The sequence below is a fragment of the Lithobates pipiens genome, unplaced genomic scaffold (assembly GCF_037356315.1).
Source record: "Lithobates pipiens isolate NorthernLeopardFrog02 unplaced genomic scaffold, aLitPip1_a1.2 Scaffold_28, whole genome shotgun sequence".
NCBI lineage: Eukaryota > Metazoa > Chordata > Amphibia > Anura > Ranidae > Lithobates > Lithobates pipiens.
The window spans coordinates 125,052,806-125,078,422 of NW_027507789.1; the positions used below are offsets into that span (position 1 = coordinate 125,052,806).

At 41.5% G+C, this 25,617-nt stretch overlaps 1 protein-coding gene across 2 annotated transcripts in view; it reads right to left on the reverse strand.

Moving 5' to 3' along the window:
- Window positions 1-205: 205 nt before the first annotated feature.
- Window positions 206-25,617, reverse strand: part of ETV4 (ETS variant transcription factor 4) — a 61,572-nt gene continuing 36,160 nt past the window's right edge. The window contains exons 6-13 of one of the 2 annotated variants that reach the window (XM_077459582.1): window positions 20,270-20,393; window positions 19,416-19,574; window positions 17,346-17,599; window positions 12,021-12,077; window positions 7,052-7,120; window positions 5,085-5,257; window positions 2,070-2,171; window positions 206-936 (exon numbers count right to left, since the gene is read on the reverse strand). In XM_077459582.1, coding sequence (XP_077315708.1) covers window positions 715-936; window positions 2,070-2,171; window positions 5,085-5,257; window positions 7,052-7,120; window positions 12,021-12,077; window positions 17,346-17,599; window positions 19,416-19,574; window positions 20,270-20,393 — 1,160 coding nt within the window. In that variant the 3' untranslated portion in view covers window positions 206-714. The remainder of the gene's footprint in view (window positions 937-2,069; window positions 2,172-5,084; window positions 5,258-7,051; window positions 7,121-12,020; window positions 12,078-17,345; window positions 17,600-19,415; window positions 19,575-20,269; window positions 20,394-25,617) is intronic. The other variant, XM_077459583.1, reaches the window with a different exon arrangement.

Below are 25,617 nucleotides of genomic sequence, written 5' to 3' on the forward strand. Positions count from 1 at the left end.
ACTGAGAGTCTGCAGGAGCCTGATATTAAAAAATATAAATGCACTTTTGTTCTGTAGAAATAGGTGCATTTAGGATCTTTTCCCAAAAAGTGAACTTTGCCTTTAATGTTTACAATTAAATTACTAGAAAGCGTGCTCCTGCCAATAGACAAGAGGTAACAAATATCCACAAAGTCATAAATAAACACACAGGAAACAAGGAAAATCAAAATGTCCTTCAAACGGTTTTAATTTCAAAAAGGCAGGAAACAGCATTGTTAGATTCCAAGATTATTGCACTGAATTTTTTGTTGAAATTAACTCAACAAAATCCTTTCCTACAAAAAAATAAAAAAAATAAAATGCCACTGAAAAGGTTTCTTTAAAAATCAAAATAAAATGAAGTCTGAAGGAAAGAATAAAGTCTTCAATGCTTGATGCTGGAGAACATGCATTCCCTGAAACAATCAACCATTTATAAGCTTAGCTGCGTCGAGAAACCTAAAACCTGATGCTCAAGTGCACCACAGCCAAGGAGTGTTTATAAAATGCCCAAATACAACCTGGGTCTTAAAACACTGGGCCTTCTGCACTAATAACTAGAGTCCAATTTGTTAAACAGGTTCTTGCAAGAAAAAACAAACAAAAAAAAAAAAAACAAACAAACAAGCATCTACACTCATATGAATGCTAACGAAATGTACCCATATATACATGATTACATGGCGGCGAAGTCTAGTAATTGTAGCCACTTTTGTAATTTTGTGAAGGGACGGTCCCTACATCCTGAAGATACATGGCTCCTTCATCCATGTGTGACAAGGGGACTGTGTCTTCTTCACTGACTTGTCGGTCAAACTCGGACTTTAAGGCAGGACGTTGATTGTCAGGAAAAGCCAGAGAAAACAGAGCCTCGGGTTCACACACAAACTTGTAGACGTAACGCTCGCCAGCAACCTGTACAGGGAAGATTTGGAAAGTTAGTTATTCGAAAGGACCAGTAGAGAGTTTTCTTTAAATATGAAAACACTAAACATAGTTTTTCAGGCGTTTAAGTGACACGTTGTCACTGGCTAGACAAGGGCAATGTGCAAGTCATAGAAGCCTAAAAAGGGTACAAACTAGGTTTCAGGTGTCACTATGAAGTGAAATCCGATTGGTTGTCATGGATTACTGAACTTGCATATTGCAACTGCTCTGGGCTCTGCCTTACTGAGCAGGCTTTAAAAGATGATAGGAAGTACGTAGGCGCCATTGCTGACCCCTTATTCTAAAAAGCTAGGCTGTCATACCGATTCATTTGTTCAATATTTTTAGTCACTTGTCAGTGAAGAATTCTCTTGCTGTATACTTGCTTCAGACCAAAGATTCAAAAGGGTTGACAAGAGTATATAATTTTTTTTAATGCAAGTAGTCAGTAAAGCCGGCCTACATATTTGTATTGCAAGACTTATTTTAGAGATTACGTTTGATGGTATTTGGACACCATTAGGTTTTTAATTTTTCGCTATATAAAAAACAAAATAAAATCGAATTTATTCATAAATTTGGGCCACATGCTTCGTGTCTGATTAAAAAAAAAAAACCAAAAAAAAAAAAAAAAACACCCCAATAAGTATATTGATTTTCTGTTTTCTTGCCACCAACATGGCTGCATACAGTTACCTGACATGGATTGGTGCCAGGAAAGGAAAATTACAGTATTTGATAAAATTTTTCCAAAAAAAGACTTCTACTTTAGAGATTCCAATTCGACCTTTAATAGGATTGGTTTTCAAATAGTATCACAATAGTAAACCATATGAAGGAATGAGTGTGCATTTCCGCTAACAATCAGCTTGACATTCATTGTATAATTATATTGGTGTGTATTGAATTTAATATAATTATATAACAGTTTATCTATCTAGTGAAGTGATGTACATTCAGATGTATGTTCTCGCCTGAAGGGAGTTTGTAACTTTCCCTGAAACGGTTGCTTATATGAAACATTTGTGTCTTTAATTTTTATTTCCCATTTGTCAATAAAGCCAAGTGCAGCAATCCTGGATTTTGAGATTGATTATAGGCTAGATTTTTAATTGACTTACTTTCTGCATGATTCCTTTTTCATAGTAGTACCTCAGAGACCGGCTCAACTTGTCGTAATTCATTGCTGGCCGGTTTTTCTGCATGCCCCAGAGTCTGGCGACCTACAAAAACAAAAACATCAGCGTCAAAACACACTGTCAAAAGTAAGGAGGAGTTAACAAGTTAACTTTACAGAAACTATGTTTTGTCCTTTTATTTTAAATTTGAAAGGGCTAACATGCCTTCAGGCAAAAAATACATTTTGCCCTTCTTGATGTTATACAAGCTCACCAAGCTGTGACATATGGAAAACAAAACAAAAAAAAAAAAAAATGATTAAGTCCAATATGAGTGAAGTGAATTGGACAAGGTGGAAACGCACAGGACACTAAATATATTGTGAAGACGGGTGCAAGATGTGAGTCAGCTATCAGTACTGTAAATATAGTTCTCTATGCATGCACACATCAGAAACCTTAACCCATAAGGGAGATGAAAGGTCAAGATAAAAAAATAAAAACTAACTGGATATACAGAATGCATATCCAGTTTTTTTAACCTCTCCAAAAAATAAAAATAAAAGACTTACAATATATATTCGGTTAGATTGAAAAAGCTACATTTGTAAAAGGTCTGGAACTAAAGTAAAGTCCTGAGATTGTTAGAAAACATGACCAATAATGACTTCTCACCTAGCTGTATGTCATGCTGACTTTCGGGCTTCAAAACTTTGAATGCCTGCTTATAAGGACTTATGACTTGAGTATTATCTTCCTAATCTGTATACTGCTTCCAAGAAAGAAGTGAAGCCAAAGGATTGGCATGGTTAGCATTTCCAGAAGATATCAGCAATGGTAGCTCCTATATTTATCTCAAGTTTTCCCAAGGTCCTGTGACTGACAAATTACTTTACAGCAGAAACTGTGCAAAGCAGGGTCTTTAAACTGAAGAGTTCACAAAAACTGAACCATATGGTTTGACTTGTGGAAGACCTGTTCAGTGATCATCATACACTTTATATGTACTAAAACTGGAAGTCAGAGCTAGAACGAAAATAGCCCATACCCACCTTCTAACACTTATACTAACTACCCTGTAGAAGGAAGACGCTTATACTTGACTATTCTCAGAGTGGTCTGGTCCAGTCATGTGATCAGCTTCAGGGGAGAGGAGTGACAGCCGACAGATGCCCCATACTAAGCCTATGGGTGACGTCACCACCAGGAAAACTATTTCAATGTTGGCCCTCTCTGATCTTCCCTGCAGCTCACCGGTCTGAGAAAATACTCAGAACTCCCAAATTTTAAATTGTATAATGCATACATCTCAAAAAAAATCCACTCGCCTGCTTGCATTTTGCAAGTGAATTTTGAGGGCTGGCAAGGAAGGGCTGCCTGGGAGCCGGGGGCGAGGCAGAAGCCTGTGTGGAATGAGAGAGTCTCCCAGTGATCACGGAGGGGAAGAGAGCAGCCCAGGTGATTAGAGTGCAGCGCGGGGAACGCAGCGATAACAGCTTTCATTTCAATAGCAGTGTTCCCCGCCGCGCGCTGTCAGATACAGCCCCTCCTCCTGGTCCCGTGACGGGTGGTCTGTCAAAGTTCCCCGGCCAGGGGGTGGGGCTGTATATGACGTTGAATGGCAGGAACACGGCTATTGAAATAAAAACTTAACACCACGTTCCCTGCACTGCACTCTGATCACCTGGGCGGCTCTCCTGTTCCTCTCCTCCCCTGCACAGGTAGGCTGCATAGTGGACACAAGGCTGCATAATGGGCACTGGACACAAGCAGCTGTTACTATTTAGTTTTATAACTTAATGCTGCATAAAACATTTAAGTGTCATTTCATGAGAATTTATGAGGAAGTGTTTAGGGGCGGGGAGGGGCAACTGGTGGCAACCAACCCTTGATGCCTGGCTAGTAGCTCAGGACTTACATTTTGAGGAGAGCGAGATAGAATATATACATACATACACACACACACACACACACACACACACACGTGTTACCTATTAGAGTTACAGATGTCTAGTGCTATAAACATCCCTCGTTATAGAAATAAGGGTTGACAGGTCCTCTTTATGGAGAAATTTGGGGTATTTAAAAGGGGGGGGGGGAAGCGTTTTACATCTGCCAGAACCAAATTGATTCCGATTCCGGCCTCCCAGGACCACCAGGTCCTCAGCCAGCTCTATGGTAACCCGGCAAAACACTCAGATTGCATACTGGGCTCCCCGATCACTCGGGAAAGCCCGAAGTTGCATTGGTGGGTGCTGCGGGGTCGTCTCCCCTCCAGGTGCCTTTAAAAGCAATCCAGCGGCTAATCAGTTGCTAGGATATCCTTTTTTTTTTTTTTTAAAAAGGAACCGCTGTATGAAAAGATAAATAAAAAGTAGCTGCAGGCATCATCCCGGTATAACCACTTCAACCCAAGGACGTCCATGGAAGTGGTTATGTTTAGTTCGTTCTATCCTGGACTTCCACTTTTAGAGATATTTGCTTAGATATCTTGGATCCTTGTTACCTCCTGTGTGCTGAACTCCGAAACAAACTGTATTGGCCTTCCCAGCTACACCTTCCACACTTATGCAATGGAGGGAGGGTTTTGTAGTCTGAAAGGAGGGCAGCTGGAGGACAACACTCCATATATACACACAGTACAGAGTGAGAATCATCTCCCCAGTACTGAAATTTGATACCAGCAGGGTCACCTGGTGAAAATCAAGGCAAAAGCCTAAAAAAAAAAAAAAAAAAAAAAAAAAAAAGGAATGCAGCCACTACATCAAAGCTGCAATAGATTTCATTGTATGCTTGATTTTGTGTACATTTTAATGTGTGAAAGCATGCTTGTTCAAGGGGTATTTTTATGCGTGAAATGATCATGTGATGGAAGAGTTTAACCATTAGTTCTATGAAATAAAGAAAATTTACTAAAGACTTGAGGCCAACAAGGGTACTATGGAAGATCCTGTAATTGAACCGTTTTGGCCTAAGGTATATATTAGGAGTAAGTTGTAAGTTGTTTCTAAAACACACCTCTTCTGGCTCTATCAGTTTAAATTCCATGCCTCTGCCAGTCCATGCAATGAAGTGGGAATTGGAAGGATCATCCAGAAGAGCCACCAGGAACTGCCACAATTGCAACGATCCTCTTCTTTGGTAGGGTGGTCCATCTCTGTAGGCTCCAACTTCCTGTTTGATATCACCTGCTGCAAATCCAATATGGGGGACAAATTAGACAGACATTGTGGCCAATACTTACACAGCACCATTTTCTAAAATTACCACAAAACACAAGAGAAAAAGTGAAAGCCTTTGACAAAAAAATGATCTCTTGGTAATCCAGTCCAGTACATGATCACAAAGTTCAGCTCCCACCAGAGTTCATTGGTCTGAATCAACTGTCCCAGTCTATCTACATGATATGTATAGACATTACCTGTGTAACAAAGCAACGTAAATGCATAAAACTGGGGATGAGCCAAGACAGGCTAAAAAAAACCCTGAAGCAAAAATACACATCTGCAGCCACTGGACCTCTATCAAAACATGCACAGATACAGCTGTTGTGAACTAATTCAATCCCAACAGTCAGTAAGGATCATAAAGAAAACGTATAATTCAATAAATATCTTGTTGTCTTAAGCTTAAAACTTCTAGTACGGCTTGCCACCCTCTGAAAAGCAATCTGCTGTGAATCACTTTACAGAGGGCAGCATAGCAGCAGCTGGCAGGCATTTAGAAGGCACCACTGCCACTTCCTGAATATCTTTTCTACTTTCATTTTTAAAATTGGCGAAATAGCAAAATTTTATAATGCAGGATTGCACTCAGCTCGCAATTTGCGGTAGTCCCACTGAACTCAATGGGCAAGTTTGACAGACCGTGCCATCTTTTAAACGCTACACCCAGAGTTAAAGTAGATGTAAACCCTTATATACTGTACACCCAGTGATGCGACTGGCCTCATGTGATACAGAGATGAAAAATCCTCCTACACAAGTTATACTTATTTATCTGCAGTCTTCTCTTCAACTGTTCAAAGTGCAGAATTTTTTAAGTCTAAGTTTAGAAAAAAAGGGGGTGGTGCAGAGCTGAAGGTACACTCTGCAGTGCTCAGTGAGGACAGGTCTGAGTGCTGATTGGAGGGGAGGGACCCGACCCCACCCCACACACAAAACAGGAACAGAGCCGAGGCTGTCAATCAGCTGGAGATCCCTCCCCTGTCTTTTTCTCCTGGTGTCAGGAGTGATCGATTATAGCAGAGGAACAAAATAAACAGAAATGACACTTCTTGCTCTGGATCAAGACAAGTACACACTATAGAGGGGTATGCTTTCTTCATATTTCAGGTCTGAGATTTACAACCACTTTAAAAATGTTGCTACTGCAAAGCATCACCGCTGCAGCATGTGTAGAGCAATGCCTGGCTGTATTGTGGTGGCAACACCATAGCTAACCATTTTACCCCCCCCCCCCCACAGCACGTTTGAAAGACTTTAATATATTTAACTGCCTGCTTAAAGTGGTTCTGCACCTAAAAAAAAAAAGCTACGAATATTGCAGCTGCTGACTTTTAATAAAATCACACTTACCTGTGCCAGGGTCCAGCGACGGCGGCAGATGACGAGCGATTGCTCGTCTTGCTGCTGCCACCGCCATCCTCTGTCAGGGGATCGGGAAGTGAAGCATGACGGCTTCACTGCCCGGTTCCCTACTGCGCATGCGCGAGTCGCGCTGCGCTTCACTTCAGATCCCCCGCTGTGTCCTGGGAACTGTGTTCTGAACACAACGGGGGGGGTGGGGCGTCTGTGGCGGTCTGCCCGGAAGTGGGTGCAGATACCTGGATTATCCAGGTAACTGCACCCCCTCCCCCCTGAAAGGTGCCGATTGTGGCACCGGAGGGGGGGAGGTATCAGATTAGCGGAACTTCCCCTTTAGGGTGAAGAACCGCTTTAAGTTACAAGGTTCTGAATTTGGGTTCCTTTTAAATAAATATTTACCTTCAAACTTTTCTGGCACAACACAGGCATCATCGGTGAAGGGTCTCATTGGCTTCTCGTAGCCATAACCTGCAAGAGGAAAAACCTTATTTAAAACTAATGGTAAGAGATGATCAGGCTGATTTACTAAAGGAGCAGAACATCTTCACATAATAAAAATTGTATGAATATTCAAGTGAATAGTTGAATGGAATATTCACACAATTTATGGCATGAAGATTCTCAACTATTTTAGTAAATCAACCTCATTGTGACAGGAATAGTACTACTGGATTGGCGCAGGGCCAGTGTGGTGCCTATATTTAAAAAAAGGGAACAAAGTCTTTACCAAGTAACTATAGACCTGTTAGTTTAACTTCTATAGTCAGAAAGATACTGAAGATTTTAATAAAAAAGACCACATAGATGAGTTCTTGCTGGAAAAAAATATTTTAAGCAACAGACAGCATGGGTTCATGAAAGAGAAGAAGTTGTCAGATAAACCTGATTTCTTTTTATGAGGAGGTAAGTAAAACCTGGGACAGAGGGGTGGCGGTGGACGTGATATATTTGGATTTTGCAAAAGCTTTCGATACAGTTCCGCACACACGGCTCATGTGTAAGGTAAAGTCTACAGGTTTGGAAAGATCAGTTTGTAAATGGATAGAAAACTGACTAAAAGACAGAATTCAGAGAGTAGTGGTTAATGATTCTTACTCTGAATGATCTAAGGTTACCCCAAGGTTCAGCGTTGGGACCTTACTTTGTAATATTTTTAGAAATGATATTGGGTCTGGGATTAAAAGAACCATTTCTGTCTTTGCAGATGACACCAAGCTATGCAGTGGAATAACGTCCTTACAGGATGTCTCCAATTTACAAGATGACCTCAGTGCACCAATTGTCTAATTGGGCGACTATGTGGCAGATGAGGTTTAATGTTGATAAATGTAAAGTTATGCACTTGGGGGCTAGGAATATGCATGCATCATACATACTAGGGGGATCTATATTGGAGAAGGATCTGGTAGATCAGAAGCTTAATAGCATGCAATGCCAAGCTGCAGTTTCCAAAGCGATCAAAGTGGGTCCCATATATTGAACTTGGTGTTGAGTTATTCACTTTACAGTCAGACAAGTTTCCTTTACGCCTATAGGAAAAGAGATTTCATCTCCAAAGCCACAAGTGATCGGATGCACAAAAGGTAGAACAGGTACGTGTGTAAACACACAAATCCCTGTTCTGTGAGGAGTGACAGATTGTGGTTCCTAGCTATTAGTAACTCACGATCTATCATTCCCTCTAGTCAGTCCCCTCCCCCTACAGTTAGAACACACACCTAGGGAACACATTTAACCTTTTCCCTGCCAGTGACATTTATACAGTAATCAGTGCAGTTTTATAGCACTGATCGCTGTAGAATTGTCAAATCGACCCAAAAAGGTGTCATGTGTCCGCAGCAATATCGCAGTCTTGATTGAGAAAAAAAAAGCCATAAATCTATCCCCCTCTTTTGTAAACACCAACTTTTGCACAAAATCAATTACGCTTTTTGCAATTTATTAACAAAAATATATATCGGCCTAAACTGAGAAAAAAAAATTAGCTTTTTGTAAAAAAATAAACAAAAAATAAAAAAAAAGAAGAAGAAAACTGGGGATATTATAGACAAAAAGTACTAAATTGCATTTTCTTCAAAATTGCAGCTTTTATTTTTTGCGCTATAAACAAAAAACAATTTGTGGAAAAAAAAAAAACATTGATTTTGTTTGGATGCAGTGCTGCATGACCACGCAATTGTCAGTTAAAGCGACAGTGCCGTATCGCAAAAAGCGCTCTGGTCAGGAAGGGGGCCTTCAGGGACTGAAGTGGTTATTGAGAAAGGCCTGGATTCTTACCCAAATGTATATATTCTAACTGGGTACGAACATTTATAGGTAAAGTAGATCTAGGGAAAATTCAATTGCCTCTCTGGGATCAGGAAAGTATTTTTTCCCCTGCTATAACAAACTGGAGGATGCTTTGCTGGCCTTTTTTTGCCTTCCTCTGGATCAACTGTGGGTGTAGGATTGTGCATATGGGCTTGTATGATTTTATTTATTTTTATGGTTGAATTAGACAGATTGTGTCTTTTTTCAACCTGATTAACTATGTAATATGTAACATGCTTGCATTGCAGGGCCATTTTTCCAACTGCGGTTTACTTCTGCTTTAAAAAGATACCTAGTCCCTTTGCAGTCATCCAATATGGTCCACTGGATTCTTAGCATGGATAGATAGATTCTAGACATAGATTCTTGTAAATGAAAGCTTCTTTAAAATTTCCATGCTTTATTGCAAAAAAGTTGCAATTTCAAATCATCTTTAAACAGAACTACAGCCAAGTAAAAGTTCATCCCTAAGGCCGGCCATGGAGCAAATTTCTTTCCTGTAACCATGAGTTGCAGGAAAGAAATTTGCTTGATTCCTCCATCAAGACAGACCCTGTTGATACTGTAATCCCCTCCTGCTGGCCACTGTTTTCTCCTGGCAAAGGGTTCAGCCATCCCTGCTGGAAGAAGACAGTGATTATTGCTAGTGGCTATAGCAGCCCCTAGCGATAAATTGCAGGTAAAACCCAGCAAACTGGTAGTAACCAAGTTGATGGATCAACTTGGCACACTCAGCCTGCCCATACACTGTTTGAATCTCGGGGTGGTTCAGTAGGAACTGGCTGAGTTTTAAACAGTGTATAGCCTGCCCAACTCTTGTTCCTCCTACCAGCTTGGACCTTGGTAGCATTACAACACAACTGATTAGCTCAATTAGCAGTTTCTCCGTCTCCCAATCTGAGCTCTGCTCTACAGGGAATTCCTAGAGGTGGATATAAATTCAAAATTCCGGAACTTGCACTATTAGCTTTTGAAAAAAAAAAAAACAAACACTTTACAATGCATCACTTAAAATTCAATGTTTTTTTTTTTTTTTATAAGTGGCCAGCACAGTAGCACAGACAACTATCTGCATGGAGTTTACATGTTCTCCTTGTGCTGTGGGTTTCTTCTGGGTACTTTGGTTTCCTCACACACTCCAAAGACATGCTAGTAGGTTAATTGGCGCTCATTTAAATTGTTTCTAGTATGTGAATGTGAGTTAAGGATCTTAGTTTGCAAGCTCCTTGAGAGAGGGACTGATGGGACTACTACACATGTAAAGCACTGTGTAAATTTTCTGCACTGTATAAATACCGATAAATTGGGTGCAAGAAGTAAAAGTTTACTAAAACTGGAGAGTGAAAGATCGGGTGCAGCTCTTCATACAAACCAATCAGTTTCCAGGTTTCTTTTGCAATTGAACAAGCTAAAGTTAGAAGCGGATTGGCTACCATGCACAGTTACACCAGATTTTGCACTTTAGTTTTAGTAAATCAACCCCAGTGAAAGAAGCTGAAGTAATAACCTCAATGATTAAAGCTAAACTCCAGGAATAAGACAAAATCTACCCTTGCAGTGCAACTTAGTCCCCATGCAAGGGTTAAAGTCCTCGCCTAGACTATGGGTGCAGTAAAAAGGTAATACTTGCCTTACTCCTGGCTCCAGCCATCTTCCTTCAAATCAATGCCACCGGCAAGTTGCATTTGCATACTTGCCTCCTTCACGTTACAGGCAGGCTGCACTATACACAATGAAGCCTAATACACACTAGTAGTTTTATTTTCGTTCAACCCAGCAGGGCTGAACAAAAAAAACAAAAAAACAAAAACAAAAAAACAAAAACAAAAAACTGACAGCCCATGAGGGGCCGCTGTACTAACAGCAGCCTTTTTTCGATCATGTCTCTGCAACAGAAGCCAGCCGGACGTCCGGCATGTGTCAGACCAGCTGCCATACACACTGGCCGAATGTTGCAAGATATTCAGCCCATTTGTACTAGGCTTGTTGCCGAGGATTACCTGGAGCTTGTCGGACTGAGGGATAGGGTATGTAAAACCTTTACCCTGCACCCCTGTACTTAAGCATTTAAACCATTACAATGTGAGGGGTTGATTTTGTCTAATGCCTGAAGTTCAGCTTTAAGTAAAAAAAACAAAAACAAAAAAAAACAAAAACACTAGACACTTACCAGGAAAGTAACTAAGCTTCCTTTGCCTGGTGTAAGAAACAGGAGTGGTATGCACAGCATTAACTGAGAAGAATGACCTGTTTCAGGCCTGTCTGAGACACCCACACCAGTTTCTATTTCAGAGTGCTATAGACACTAGTTCAGGTCTGCCCCATTTATCAGAGGGAGTGCAGCAGGTTTCCATATAAAATAAACTGGCATAGATTCCTGCCAGGTGCAACCTTGTCACATGGGATACAAGTTGTCACCAGACAGCTTCCATTTCCCCCCTCTGCCCATGCAGTGATCACACTACAAAAGCAGATCTGCAGCGTTAGCAACCCTCCACCCCCTCTCTTTTAAAACAGAGGATGCAAGGACTGCAGTGAGATTTGGAGCATGTAGCTCCAGCTCTGTGCTGCCTTGCATAGAACTAAATCGCTCATAATTTACAAAGGAAGCCTTGCGCCCCTTTTGTTAATTTGGGGATGTATTTGCTCTATTATTTAGGTTTAGAAGAGTGGTTCAAGCATGGCACCTGCACCGCTCTGTTAATTCCACCCCAAAAAGTGGAGAGAAAAAAAAGTGGAAGATATCTAAAGCAAGGAATCTGAACAGGTCTTATAGTACTTTCTTCAAATGTTATTTTCATTCTTCCAGACATCCTGGAAACACAAGATTGTGTGCCAAGGGGTAACACTATATGACAACTGTACAGAACAGCGTTAAATTAGAAGGGTCCAGTGCAGCAGGACACATTTATGAAAAAAAAATTGGTAGGGACGGCAGGCAAAAGCACATGCAACATGCAGAAATCCGATTAAAACGATTGAACAGCATGCCATCAGCTATTCCTTCACCTGTCTCCTTTAATGACATTACATTCTGACTTAAGATAAAAATGCTTACCATCCATGTTTGAGTAGCCTTCCATGTTTCTGTACATTGACTGACACCCAGGAACATCTGCAGAGAAAGGGGGGAAAAAAACAAAAACAAACAATTTGTAACTTCCATTAAACAATATAGAGTCCAACAACAGAGTCAAAGTCCAACAAACCACAAACTAAACACTGCTAAAGTTGACTTGGAAAAAAAAGTTTAGGAAGCAATCCTAAAAACGGTGCGCGGTGACCAAGCAATTGAGCAGATGTGCCTTCTGTTTATATTAGACCAAATCAATGTAACAATGTATTATAAACACATCTGACAAAGCTTGTGATATTTCCGTTCGTTACCTTCAGAGTTTATCCTGCTGACCCAGGCGCCAAAATTAGTGCAAGTACAAAAATAAAATAAATATTCAACAGATCAGCCTGACATAACTCAGAAAGCATTAGGATAGGTCCTTATACAAGAGCTGTGTTTTGGGTTCACCTCGATCAAGGGGTCTCCAAACTTTTTACTTAGCAGGCCACATCATTTTACAGATATTTGCGGGCAGAAAAAAAAACCAAAAAAAAAAAAAACCCCATAGGCCTCACGCCCACTGACACTTTTTTTACAGACGTTATAAAACCGCAATAAGCGTTTGGTTTGCACAAAAGTTTTTTTTTTTGTTTTTGTTTTTTTACTAGTAATGGCGGCAATCAGTGATTTTTATCGTGACTGACATTATGGCAGACACATTGGACAATTTTGACACATTTTTGGGACCACTGGCATGAATACAGCAATCAATGCTAAACAACTGCATTGATTACTGCAAAAATGTGACTGTCAGTGAAGGGGTTAACCACTAGGTGGTGCTGTAGGTGTTAAGTGTGTCACTAGGCAGAACGGGGAGATGCTTGTTTACATTAGCATCCCCCGGTTCTTCCTCGCCGTGAGACGATCGCAGGTATGCCCATGAACTGAGTCCTTGAGACCCAAGATCAGTCACAGAGCTCCTGGCGCTCATCCTTGCTTACCGAACGTCCAACTTCTATTGGGTACAGCATTTAACTGGTTTTGCAAGAAAAAAAAAAAAAACCCACACCAGTTGGCAAGTGTCACTTGGGTTCAATTTACTAAAACCGGAGTACAAAATCTTCTACACTTGGCTTAGATGCACTTGTACATTTAGAAGGTCTGTTAACTACCACTCAGAATGTTAAAGGTCACAAGATATATTGCTCTACCCAAAAAGTACAGAGCAGAAATGCGACGTTCCTCATTTCCAGTGGGTAAGAGAGCAAATCTAAACTCGTCCAATGTCCATCCATTTCTAAGCTTCTGTTCCCCAGGTCCTAAACACCCAGCAGTAAGGTAAGAGGATGAACACTCCTACATGCAATACACACAGGGCTTTTTTGTTGTTACACATGTTAAGATGGGAAAAAAAAAAAAAAAAAAAAAAAAAGGAAGAAGCTGATCTTTCACGTCTAAGAAAAAAAAACAAAAAAACAAAAAGCCTGCTCAATGTGAAGCCTAGAAGTTCGGTACTATCCATCCTGTATTGTAACGTCATTAGCACAGAGGTTTTATTTCTCCTCCCAATGCCTTAATAGCCTTGGGCAGAAATACAGTAACAGATAGTGTTACCACAAGACAGCCCATATTTCTGCTATGATGTCAGCTGCCTATGAAAAGGCAGTCCAGCTGTGTAAGCCGGCACCAGAGTAGCCCTATGGGGACTTCTTGTCTTTCGCTCGTCCTCCATTTTGTGAGTGAAATTCCTTTGACTCCATTCAGAGTATGTGTGTCTGACTGGCAGGCAGGTGGGAGGGGGGTTAGGATTGCTTTTTGACCTTGATTTCTATCAGAAAAAAAAAATTTGTAGCTGGAAATTGCAAGGTCACAGTACACCAAGAATGCAGCCTCATCCCAGCATGGTGTGCCACAAGAAGCAATGATTAATACAAGACAGAAATATTCATTTATCTATACGCTAAGCAGAGGCTAAAAGGAACCCAGAGGAGGAACGTTCAAATTCCATCATTAATACAAATCAGGACTCTGACAGGTCCAGCTGTGCAATTCCACTGCCAACCGTTCCTGAAAGTTTTTTTGGGTTAAATCATCTTTAGTTCACTTGTACCTCAAACAAGCCATTTCATTTACATTTCATTTTATGTGGTGGAACTGAGTTGCATGGAACAGACGTTTGCTCACGAGCAATGCAGACAGACATGGACAGGCATGTACTTAAAGCACTATATACCAATTCTCCCTCTAGCTATAAAGCAAAATGGTAGAGTGTCAGATATAAAAAAAAGTTTCCCGCTATAAATCAAACCTTACAGGGCTCACTGTAGGATCCCAAGTCTATCAATGTATAAAACTTGACAAAGGAAACCAAGGATCCCAAAATATTGGACCTTAAATAATGTAAAGTTAGCCAATAAAAGGGTTAAATCACAACAGCCTATGCAGGTAAAGGGCATGGGTAAAAAACAAAAACAAATGTGTTAATGATTCCCACTAAGTGGGTAGGTGCCACCAAAAACAATATGCATAAAATAGAAAAAGGCATAGACACCACAACACCAGCTACCCTAGCTGGTGTGGCATCTATGCCCTTTCTATGCATAGATGAAACAAAAACACAAAAACTGCAGATTTAAATAAAGTTAGATAATGCCCTAGGTGTAGACCATTTACATATTGCCCTGTAGCATGGCCAAAAAGATGACATTCACCCATCCTGCCTTATTGCTAGGATGTTACTAAGGCATGCCCAGCTGTTACTGCTCATGCTCCCCATCACAGAAGTGAGCTCTCAAATTCTCGTCCATGTGTGTTATACTAGTTCCTCTGTCACAAGATTGCCGAGCTTAAAGCTACTACAACAGAGGAAGAAAAATATTTGCAGAGATTTGAATTGGAGAACAAGCTCATTCCTGTAATGGTGGGGTTGCACAACATTTGGGAGGGTCTTCACAATGTCCTAGCAACTCAGTAGGATGTGGGGGACATCTGTAGCACTGACCCCCGAAGGAGCGCCTGGTTTTAATAGGATTACCGTTCCCTTCTTCACCTCGTATGCATCTAGGGGATTCCCGAGGTAGATGGCCCAAGAACTGCAGAGACCGACGACAGATCCACTTAAAGGGATTTTTATTTGCAAAAGTTAACAGTCCCAGTAAAGGATCAGAGGGTTTAGGTGAAAAGTCCAGGTAGTCTTATTGTCAAAGTCAGTATGAAAAGAAATCTTACTTTGCATAAATCCAGAGAATGGCCATTCACAACTGGATCCTTACCCTAATTGGATAGTCCTTCTCTCACCAGGCCTAGCAGCCAACAAGGTACTCGAGTTACATACAAGCCTCTACCACAGACTGCTATAGAACATGTGAGGGATACTTGAAAACTTGTAGAACGCTTATGTGATACCAGTATCTTGCACCCGGTCCAGCAATACCACACAAGATTGGATTCGCTTAGGTCCTTCAGCTTTTCTAGGCTCTTGTTGAGAAGCCAACCCTTACGTGGCCTTCTCCCGAAGAGTCCTCTCCTGGATAACTTCTCAGTTGCTGGGCCTCCCCACTACCTGAGACGGCACCGGACCACCTCAGACTCCTTCTTTCAGTTCCCTTGCCTTGGGCTAGCCAGCCCCAAGACGTAAAGTCGGGTGGTTCCACACCCCAGGCCATGGAAGTCCTGGGGGCTGGTCAGGAGGACCAGGACTATACAGTCAGAACATGTTTCTTGACCGGAACCCCCGAAACACGTGACATCTGCACCTTAAGCACCCTCTCCCAGAAGGCAGAGCAAGAGTGACACTCCCACTGGGCTGGTTCCGAGAGAGAATAACCTTAATGCACCCAACTAGACTGTTTCCATGCCTGGCAAAAGTGACAGCGCCCCCTATGGCCAGGCAGAACACCCTGCAGTCCAGTCACTGATGCTGAGGTCAAAATTTAGAGTAATCAAACCAAAACCAAACTGCAGTTTAAGGGCAACATTACATTTAAAAAAAAAACATAGCGCATGCTCTTCAGAAGCCGGCGCTACACACCATTTCTGGGAGTTTTAGTATGTAAACGGCCTATACCTAGTGCAAGAGCGCAATTCAACTTTGTGACAGATGACTCAGCTTCTACCCCCTTAATCATTCACAGCTTGCAAGCACTGGCTTCCAGCTAGAAAGGTCTTTGGTAACCTCCAAAGGTCTTTAAACAGCATATAGAAAAAGCTGGTGCTCCAGTGCAATAGTTATCAAATGCTCTTCATTAGTGTTCACATAGTAGTCATGTTAAGAAAGGGGAGGCAAAATGCCTGTCAGGCCTTAATCATGGCTCATCACAGCCGAAACACTTTGGATTTTTACATAACTGTACTACACAAACTTTAAGAGCATTTGATTATAGCCATTGAACTGGAGTGCCAGCTTTATATATATATATATATATACACATATACACACACAGTTATTCAACTTTGGTCACAGCTGCACAGCTTGTTTTCATCTCAAGACAGTTTTTGATAAAGGCAAGCTAACCCATCAAACTTTCTGCAAATCCACCATAAAGAATGGAGGATTGGTCAGATCGCACAGAATATTTGCAACAAGCTGGAAATCTTCGGAGCAGTAATGAGCCCTACAAATGATTCTGTTACAGTGACCCTAGCCTATGATGGTTCATTTGCTATAGCAACCAACATTAACCCTAAATACTCAGATTCATACCTGTGCATCATATATTGGGCATCTGACTGAGACATGTACAGTATAGCCAACCTTAAAAACAGCAAATCTATTTTTGAGCTAGTGAAGCTAAAATTCCCAACTGGTCTCTTTTCTGAGCCAAGGCTAGCCATAAACTAGACTATGTCTTTCCAAGTTTAATAGGTGGGAAACCATCTGCTGGGGATCTAGAAAGGCAGGACCTAGTACAGTTTCTCACGAGACTAGCCTGGTAAACAGCAGGCACACATATGATTAACACATTCCTCTCATGTTTTCTTTGAAAAGGATGGGAGAAGTTGGCGGGCAGAATTTCCTACAAGGGTATCTGATGAGAATAACGCTTTATTCACCCCATTTTGTAGCCTTGAGGCATTGAACCAGGGACAAAAATGAAGTTGGTCATGAATATGGTTCTGGCAGTCAGATGTACACGTGCAACCATACTGTTTTTTTAGGAAAGTGACTCATCAGGATGGGGTAAAGAGTACTATAAAAATGTTGGTAGACATTAAAGACCTTCAACAATCTCCCAACCTTACTAAGAATTGCTCTGTACTGAAAACGCTTCATTTTCAGATCTTTCATTGGGAGATGCTATGGGATCAAAGCAGCAGGTCTCTTACCTGAATCATATGAATAGTCTGTCTGCTCCTGTTTGATTACAACACTGGAAGGATATCGATTAGTTCTGCTTGGCCCAATATGGTTTGCCTGGTCATACATGGGGTCATGATACTCTTGCTTGAAGCCCTGCTGTGGGTATGGGAGACATGGCTCTGACATTTGCCGTTGGTAGTTGGCAGGAGATTCCCTGCTCATGTTCTGTGCTGAAGGAAAGGAGTGGCACATCTCTGGCATCTGCTGTGGGTACCTGGAGCTAGGAATACAAAAGAAAATATATGTAAAATATAATGCAATATCAAATTATCTTGAGGTATGGCAAAATATAGCCTTATCACTTTCAAAAATCTGTTTAACATTTTTTTAAAACCTGGCATTGTGTTTTTTTTTTAGAATAATGACAAAGTACATGGGAACTCTCACCTTGTGAAATTAAAAACAACCCATTCAGTTTAAAATCTAAAAATGAAAGGCAAATTAGACGTGCGCGCACACACACACACACACACACACCAATACCTTCTTTATAAGAGATTACATAATCTGCTCCCCAGCTGCATAAGGGGGCTTTGAGAGCTGGGGTGGAGAAACAGCTGTTCATAGAATCTTAGTGAATGTTTGTGCGGGGGGGGGGGGGCATGTCAACACAACTGATCGACTACTGCAACTCCCTTCTCATTGGCTTACCTTTAAATAGGCTATCCCCGTGAATGCTGCTGCCAGACTCATCCACCATACAAACCGCTCAGCATCTGCTACCCCTCTATGCCAATCCTTCCATTGGCTGCCACTCATTCAACAAATACAAAATTCTAAATACTAACAATAGCTTACAAAGCCATCCACAACTCTGCCCCCAGCTACATCCCTAGCCTAGTCTCAAAATACCAACCTAATCGTCCTCTTCATTCTTCTCAAGACCTCCTGCTCTTTAGCTCCCTCATCAACTCCTCCAATACTCCCCTCCAGGGCTTCCCCAGAGCCTCTCCCATCCTCTGGAATTCCCTATTCCAATCTGTTCGACCATCTCCAAATCTACCCACTTGTAGGTGATCCCTGAAAAACTTCTCTTTAGAGAAGCCTTGTAAAGCGCTGCGCAAACTGTTGGCTCTATATAAATCCTGAATAAGGGGGAGCAATAAGAAGGGGAGCAATAAGAAGGGGAGCAATAAGAGCAGGCTGCTCAGCCAGCACAACCAGAAATCTGACCACGCTGAGGTGGATTTGTTCTCATGCCTAGTGTGGCCAGACATCTCAAGAATATGGAATGTTGGGGGCAACATTCTTTCATTAAGGTTTCTAGTGAGAACTAGGAATGCACACCTGAGCATCTATTCTAGTTCTCAGGGCACCTCTTTCAAGTGGCAGCTTTGGTTCCCCTAGGATCAGACATCAATTCAGCACAGTTTCTGACCATGTGATTTCCACGAGATCTATGGCAAACAATTTGGTTCTTTACAAAACTGCCAAGCCCATGCTGTCACAGTAACCTACACTTTCTTGGTCAGAAATCCATGTGAATTTTTTTCTTTTAATTGAACAATGTACAATTACAAGATCACTGTATGGATAATGAGTACAAGGTAAATATTGCGTACACAATAAAGAGCATAAAGTTGGGGTTCAAAACATCCCCTAAGCAGTTCACTCGGCAATAGGTACATAGTAAAAAAAAAAAAAAAAAAAGGAACGTGCAACAGTGTAGGTGAGTGTACACATGCGTTGACACTATGATAAACTTAGTTTAGACATGAAATGTCATTGGTGAGAAACCGTGTATACACTAAACACATTTTGGCAGCTTGCAACCAGTGGTCCCAGATTTTATTGTATGTGGATGGACATCCTCTATTGATGTACAGGTATTTTTTGTTAGTGTTCGTGTGTTTATTTCAGTCCACCAGTCGTTAAGTCAAGGTGGTGTCGGTCTCATCCATTGTCTAGATATTTTCATGTGTATGTTTTTACTTTGTAGATATAGTCATCGTCTTTTTAAAGTTACGATACAAATACAGCTCCCGCGAGAGAAAGGAGACCACGCATGACAAGGCATTTTCAATAACGGTCCTTACCCATGTTCCACAAGGTATCCTCCAGACTGAACAGGCTGTGATGAGCTCTGTGGAGAGACAAATCCTCGGTCCTGTCTATTAAAGTGATGGATGGGGGACACTTGAGCTCCTTGGTTCTGAGACTTGATACCAGCTTGCCTGGATGTTTGGTCATAAACACTTAAAAGAGGAAATTGCACAGTCAATAACCCAAAAGCCACTACTCAACCGTAGGACAATACATTCATATTCTAGTCAAGTTCCTTCCAACAGGAGATGCAGTCAAGTTACTATTAAAAGTGGATTTTTACTCCACATGCTGCTAGCATTAGTAAAGAAGTATATCATATACACTGGTTTTAAATGTTTATTTTTTAATAATTCTTCAGTTGCTTCTGGTTTCCTCGGCTAGGCAAATTATGTCATACATCCCAGGAATCTTCAGGAGAGGAGGGGTTCTCTCAGCCAAGAACTCTCCTGCATGCATGCTTGCGCTAAAGGCAGATGGATCCAGAAATTAAAATGCTACATGAATAATTTGCCATTACTCTAGATGGCCACAGCCAGAAATGCCAGGGGGTGTTTTTTCAAAAGGGATTTCATTATAAAAAAAAAAAAAAAGCAGGGAGACATGGATAGATTTGGGGGCTGCTTTGAATATTAAAATTGTGTTTTTGGTTTGTGGTGCTCAGATGAGCAAAGGGTAGGAACAACATTTACTTCAATACTGTAAATGGCAGCAATCCTTTCTTAAAACAATCCAATCTTTAAATAAGACATAAATCCCTTTCCTTAACGAAGATAGGCCATGTATATAACTTCTGTTTCAAATTAGGCAAAGCTAAACCTACAAACAAAAAATGCATAGAACTCACCTGGCATAAAGGCACTGCTCCCCATTACGGTATTCAAACGGTTGTTTCTGGCTACAGGAAAGGCTGGGCTCTGAACAACTAGCCTGCTCCTTCTTTATTTTCACTGGTGGACTGTGAAAAGCAACTGAAGACAGAAAGAAAATTAACCACCACATGTATGAAACACATCAGACACTAAAGTGTCTACAGATGAGGTCTTCTCCCATTGGAAGAGTATATTAGTGAAACGTCTCACCAGAACCACAAAAGCCACAACTGCCAAGCTGCAGTTTGCTTATCTCTAAAAACTACAAATAGCAATGGGGGCTGATTTACTAAAACTGGAGTGTGCAAAATCTGGTGCAGCTGTGCATGGAAACCAAACGGCTTTCTGTGTGGGTTTTTGTTTTCTCCAGATTTTGCAAATCAACCCCAGTGAACCTTGTCTAGTATAAAAAGCTATAGCGTGCCAGGTATAGGCAGTAAATAAGTACCATGCCAGTGTCTTCCATATGCACCATAATGTCCGTATACTGTAACTAACCCACTGGCCAAGTAGTAACCTAGGATTATCATGTGAAAAGCTTGCTTAATGAACATCTAGCACAAAATAAATAAAAAATAAAAAAGAAGGATCGGGATACGGGATCTCCTGCCCATAGCAGCCAGATTTGAGATTCTCTGGTACAGAACTCAGAAAAATGAAAAGCATAATTTGCGGCTTTAAAGCCACGTATTTAATGTATAACCAGAGTTCAAGGTTTTAATCCAGGCGTTTGTAAACTGCTCTTCAGACTACAGCAATTAGAAATAAAAATAAACACCTCTAAGCATGCTGGCCTGCCTTTTAATGGCCCCACCCAATTGTGAAAGTATAGGCCTGGAGCAAATTTCAAGGTGCTTCCAGGTAATGCAACGGAAATATAGTCACCACCGGTATGAAAGATTAGGGAGATTTTTTCAAAGCAGCATGGATCAGAGAAGCGGCAGTTACAGCAGTGTTAAATCCAAAATCAAACATATTGCAGCTTACCAATTCTTAGAGGGGATGGCTGCATTAGTTTTATATTTAGGCTTTCTTAAATCTTCATCTGGTGCTCTAGTTTGGAAGTCTGCTCTTCAACAGAAAAGTGCTCTTGCAATTACGGGGATGAGACAGCCCATTTAACACTGGCAGGGGTGCTTAAAATGGTCAGCTTTTATTTATTCATGTAAAACCTTTATCCCAAACGGAAAACTGTTTGCTGTAACTGGCTATAAAGTGTTAGCTGAGTTCAGCTTCCATTTGTTAGTGTACTTAAATCTGATACTCCATGCAACACTTCCCAAACCCCAGATTCCCAATGCTGCTATCCAAATCTGGCCTTGTGCTCCTTCATCCAGAGTGGTGTGTGTAATATAGGTGGTGTGTTACTGACTAGATCACCAGGGGTAACTGAGGGGCAAAGCCTTAAAACTAATGCAGCTATCCCATCTAATGATTGGTAAGCTGTAATATATTGTATTTTTGGTTTTGGGTTGAATACAATTTTAGGAAGTGGTCTAGCATACAGGTCAAAGACTGGTTCACAAAAGGGATCATTGCCTTTTGTATGACTGGAATACGTGGTTTTAAGACCTCTTCTGCTGCACCAAGTACAGACTTGCAAGGCCAGTGGCATATATAGATTTGTTTCACTTCTAGCAGATATGCTTAGACCCTTTTCACACAAGGGCGTTTTGCAGGCGCTATAGCGTTAGAAATAGTGCCTGCAATCCACCCTAAAAAAGCTGTACCATTGTCTGTAGTGTGAAAGCCCGAGGGCTTTCACACTACAGCAGTGCGCTGGCATGATATCAGGGAAAAGTCCTGCCAGCAGCTTCTTTGGAGCGGTGAGGGAGCGGTGTGTTTACCACTGCTCCCCATTGAAATCAATGGGGCAGCGCTGTAATACCGCTGGCAAAACGCCACTATTGCAGCGTATTGCTGGCGGTTTTAACCCTTTCTCGGCTAGTGTGGGGTAAAGGTGCCGCAAATCCGGTGGTAAAACGCCGCTAAAAATAACAGCGTTTTACCGCCAACAATATGGGTGGTGTGGTGTGAAAGGGGTCTTAAAGCTAAACGGCTGTATCCCACACAATTTTTACCTTTAACTTCCTTTAAAGTGGTTGTAAACCCTTACAACACACTTTGACCTAGATTAAGGCTTACCTGTAGGTCCAAGAAATATCTCCTAAACCTACACGGTTTAGGAGATATTTGCCGAAAGACAGGCACCGCTGTCAACGGTGCATGGCGGCTCCCGTGTGCATACGCGGAATTGATGGCTTCGCCGAATGACAGCGGCGGAGCAGCGAGACCCACCGAGAAGATAGATGCGCCGGACTACAGAGGACAACGGTGACTTCGCTGTTTCCTGTGTCAGGTAAGTGACACATAATGGACTATGTGATGCATAGTAGTCCATTATGCTTTACCTTTGCAGGGAATGAAAGAGGAAGTAAACTCATCAAGGTTTACTTCCTCTTTAAAAACGCTTATAAATGGCTTAGTACATACAACATCTTCAGCTCCTTTCTCTACTTTGCGCTGAAAGAGGATCTTGATATGTGGCGCACGTCATGTCCAATGGGTTTCCTTTGTGGTAAGCTTAACTAAATTTCCCTGGATACTACGGGAACTCACAGGAATGGTGGGCAGACTCGAGGGTGGTACATGGGGCTATTCCTGGCAATCAATGGCTGTGTATGGGTCACAACAGTGCTACAAAGATCATACCCAAAGGGATGAACGTGTGACATCAGCACTTCACAGCTACCTTCAGTAATTCCCATGAGAAGGTTGTGTGACCAAAAGTCATATCGCTATAGGGGAGAAAAGTGGGGCCTGGTTACATAAACTGGAGCAACCATGAAACAGAAGAAATATGGGGCATGTTTGAGGGGCAAAAAAAAAAAAAAAAAGGAAATCTTGAAAAAAATAAAAATAAAAAAAAGTGAATTTTAAAAACCAAAAAGACTAGTGGTTTTAGGCTCGATTCACACCTTTTAGCAGATTTGCACTGCAGTCCATTTAATGTGGTTTCCTATGGAACACGTTCTGTAGTGCAAATCTGCAAGAAAAAAAAAAAAAGAAGAGCACTAAAAATGCATAAGTGTGAATCAAGGTTGGGACAAGGAAAGTAAACCTTTATGATAATCTATGGTCCCTGTCACACCAGCAGACTGATTGGGTCCGCCTGTCAGTTCAGGTGACCAGATCAGACTCCTCAGTCTATGGAGCAGCCAGTGTACAAAAAACAGACAGATGTTTATTCTCACCTACATCCAATCAAAACCGACAGATGTTCCCCTTTCATCTAGCCGATCGGATAGCAGTCTGGTGTAAACAGACAGGTGACCTGTTTGCATACAACTACCCATAGTGAACAGCGGGCTGTGTCTGCTCTGCATAAGTGGAGCGGACACGGACCAGCCATCCACCTGCTCAGCAGGGATCAGCAGACAGATCCCTGCTGAACTGGTGGCGTCCGAACCATGTGCAGGGGCCTAATGCTTTTAGCCAGAGTTGAGCTTTAATGGCTTGTTTACACCATTGCTAACCCTCTGAAGAGCAATCCACAATGGAATGAAAGCATTTCACGGGTGGCAAGGAGGCCTTAACCAATCATTGTCCGTTTTAAACCCTAGGAGCCTACAACCATGTGAATTGCACATGGCTACATAGCACTTACCGTGCAGCCCTATTCACTTAAAATGCATTGTGTTCCCCCACAGCTGCAATTAAAGCAATGTAGCTCATCTGTTACAAATGCTCATGGTAGAAATATTCCAGTCTGTTTATGTAGAGGTTAAGGCTCCATGCTCATAACTGCAGTTTATTGGAGTTTGGGCGTTTTTTTTTTTTTAAAGCCCATAAACTCCACTCTATGTTAGTCTATACGTCTATGCACACATGGACGTTTTTTTAGCTTTAATGAGCAGTGGAGTTTATGGGCTTTTTTCTGAATGCCAGAAATTTGCGTTCAAAGTGCCGTTTTCCACCACCAAAAAACGACAAACGCTGATAAACGCTCGTAAACACGCGTTAGTGTTCAGCATTCTATTTTTTCCCATGCATTGTGGGAGTTTGGAATGCACTGTGGGACTTTTGGAGTGTCCTCTGTATTTTTATTGAAAACGCCCATAAACGCTAACGTTTTTCAACCAGCGTTTTCTGCCAGCAATCTGGCGTCCAGAAAAAGCTTTTTTGAGCTTCAGTGTGCATGGAGCCTTAGTGATGTGGACATTTTATTATTCTAAGGGATTGTTGACACCAGTGTGTTGTGATAACCGTAAAAAACTCCATCTACCACAACGCCTCAAGGACCATGTAAGGTGTTGCAGTGCTACCCCATTTAAAAATGGCACCCCAACATACCTAAAAACCACACCTAGACATCCTACAGACATGAACTTTCATGCATGTGAATATATACAGACACACACTGAGTGCATTGGAGTTTTAACAGCACATTTAAAAAGAATGTTTACCACAATGTGTATTTAACATGTAATGTTGCATAACACACGCGTGTTCCTGCAACAGACTAGTGGAACAGCCCAATGTAAGTGGCACATAATACTAGCCACATCACCATCTTGTTGGGGGGGGGGGGGGACGACCCAAATAAAATATATATTTTTTTCATTCTAAAAATGATATCTGGCTCCTAGCTTCTACTGATACAGCCATGACGATTATAATTATTATCTGAAAGGCATAAAATCTATTAGATGGATGTAAATATACAAGGCAAATGTAATTGCCGAGGTAATGGGAAGGGGTTTGCATCACATTATCCCAGGAGAATAGTGGGACACTGACAGGACCCAAAGAAGCTCTGTAACAACAATTAGAGAAGAGGCAATGACGTATTTTATGTCTTCTCCTGTCACTGTTCTGCCATCATCTACACCCAGCTTGTTTGCCATGTCCCAGTGCAGCCACGTGACAAATGTCAGGGGATGGTGTAACACCGATGCAAGCGGCTCACTTGGGACATCATTTCCTTCTCTGCAGATTGTGTACAGATCAGAGCTGCTCTAATACACCAAAAGCTTTGTCAATGAGACTCCATGCGAGTAAACATTACAGTTCTGACTGCCGACACATTCCAACCACTTCCCATTCACGTGTCAGAATGATTCACACTGTTGGCATTGTGCTGTCATATAGGGGGGTGCCCATATAAAACCCCCTATTGTGGCATTATTCAGAGGTAATTTTCTTAGATACTGCTTTCTGTGTAGTAATCTTACACAAAAAGAACATTAAACCCAAGAACAAATAAAATGCAACATTTTACAGCCCTTGGGGCCCATTCACACCATTTGCAAAGGGATGCACT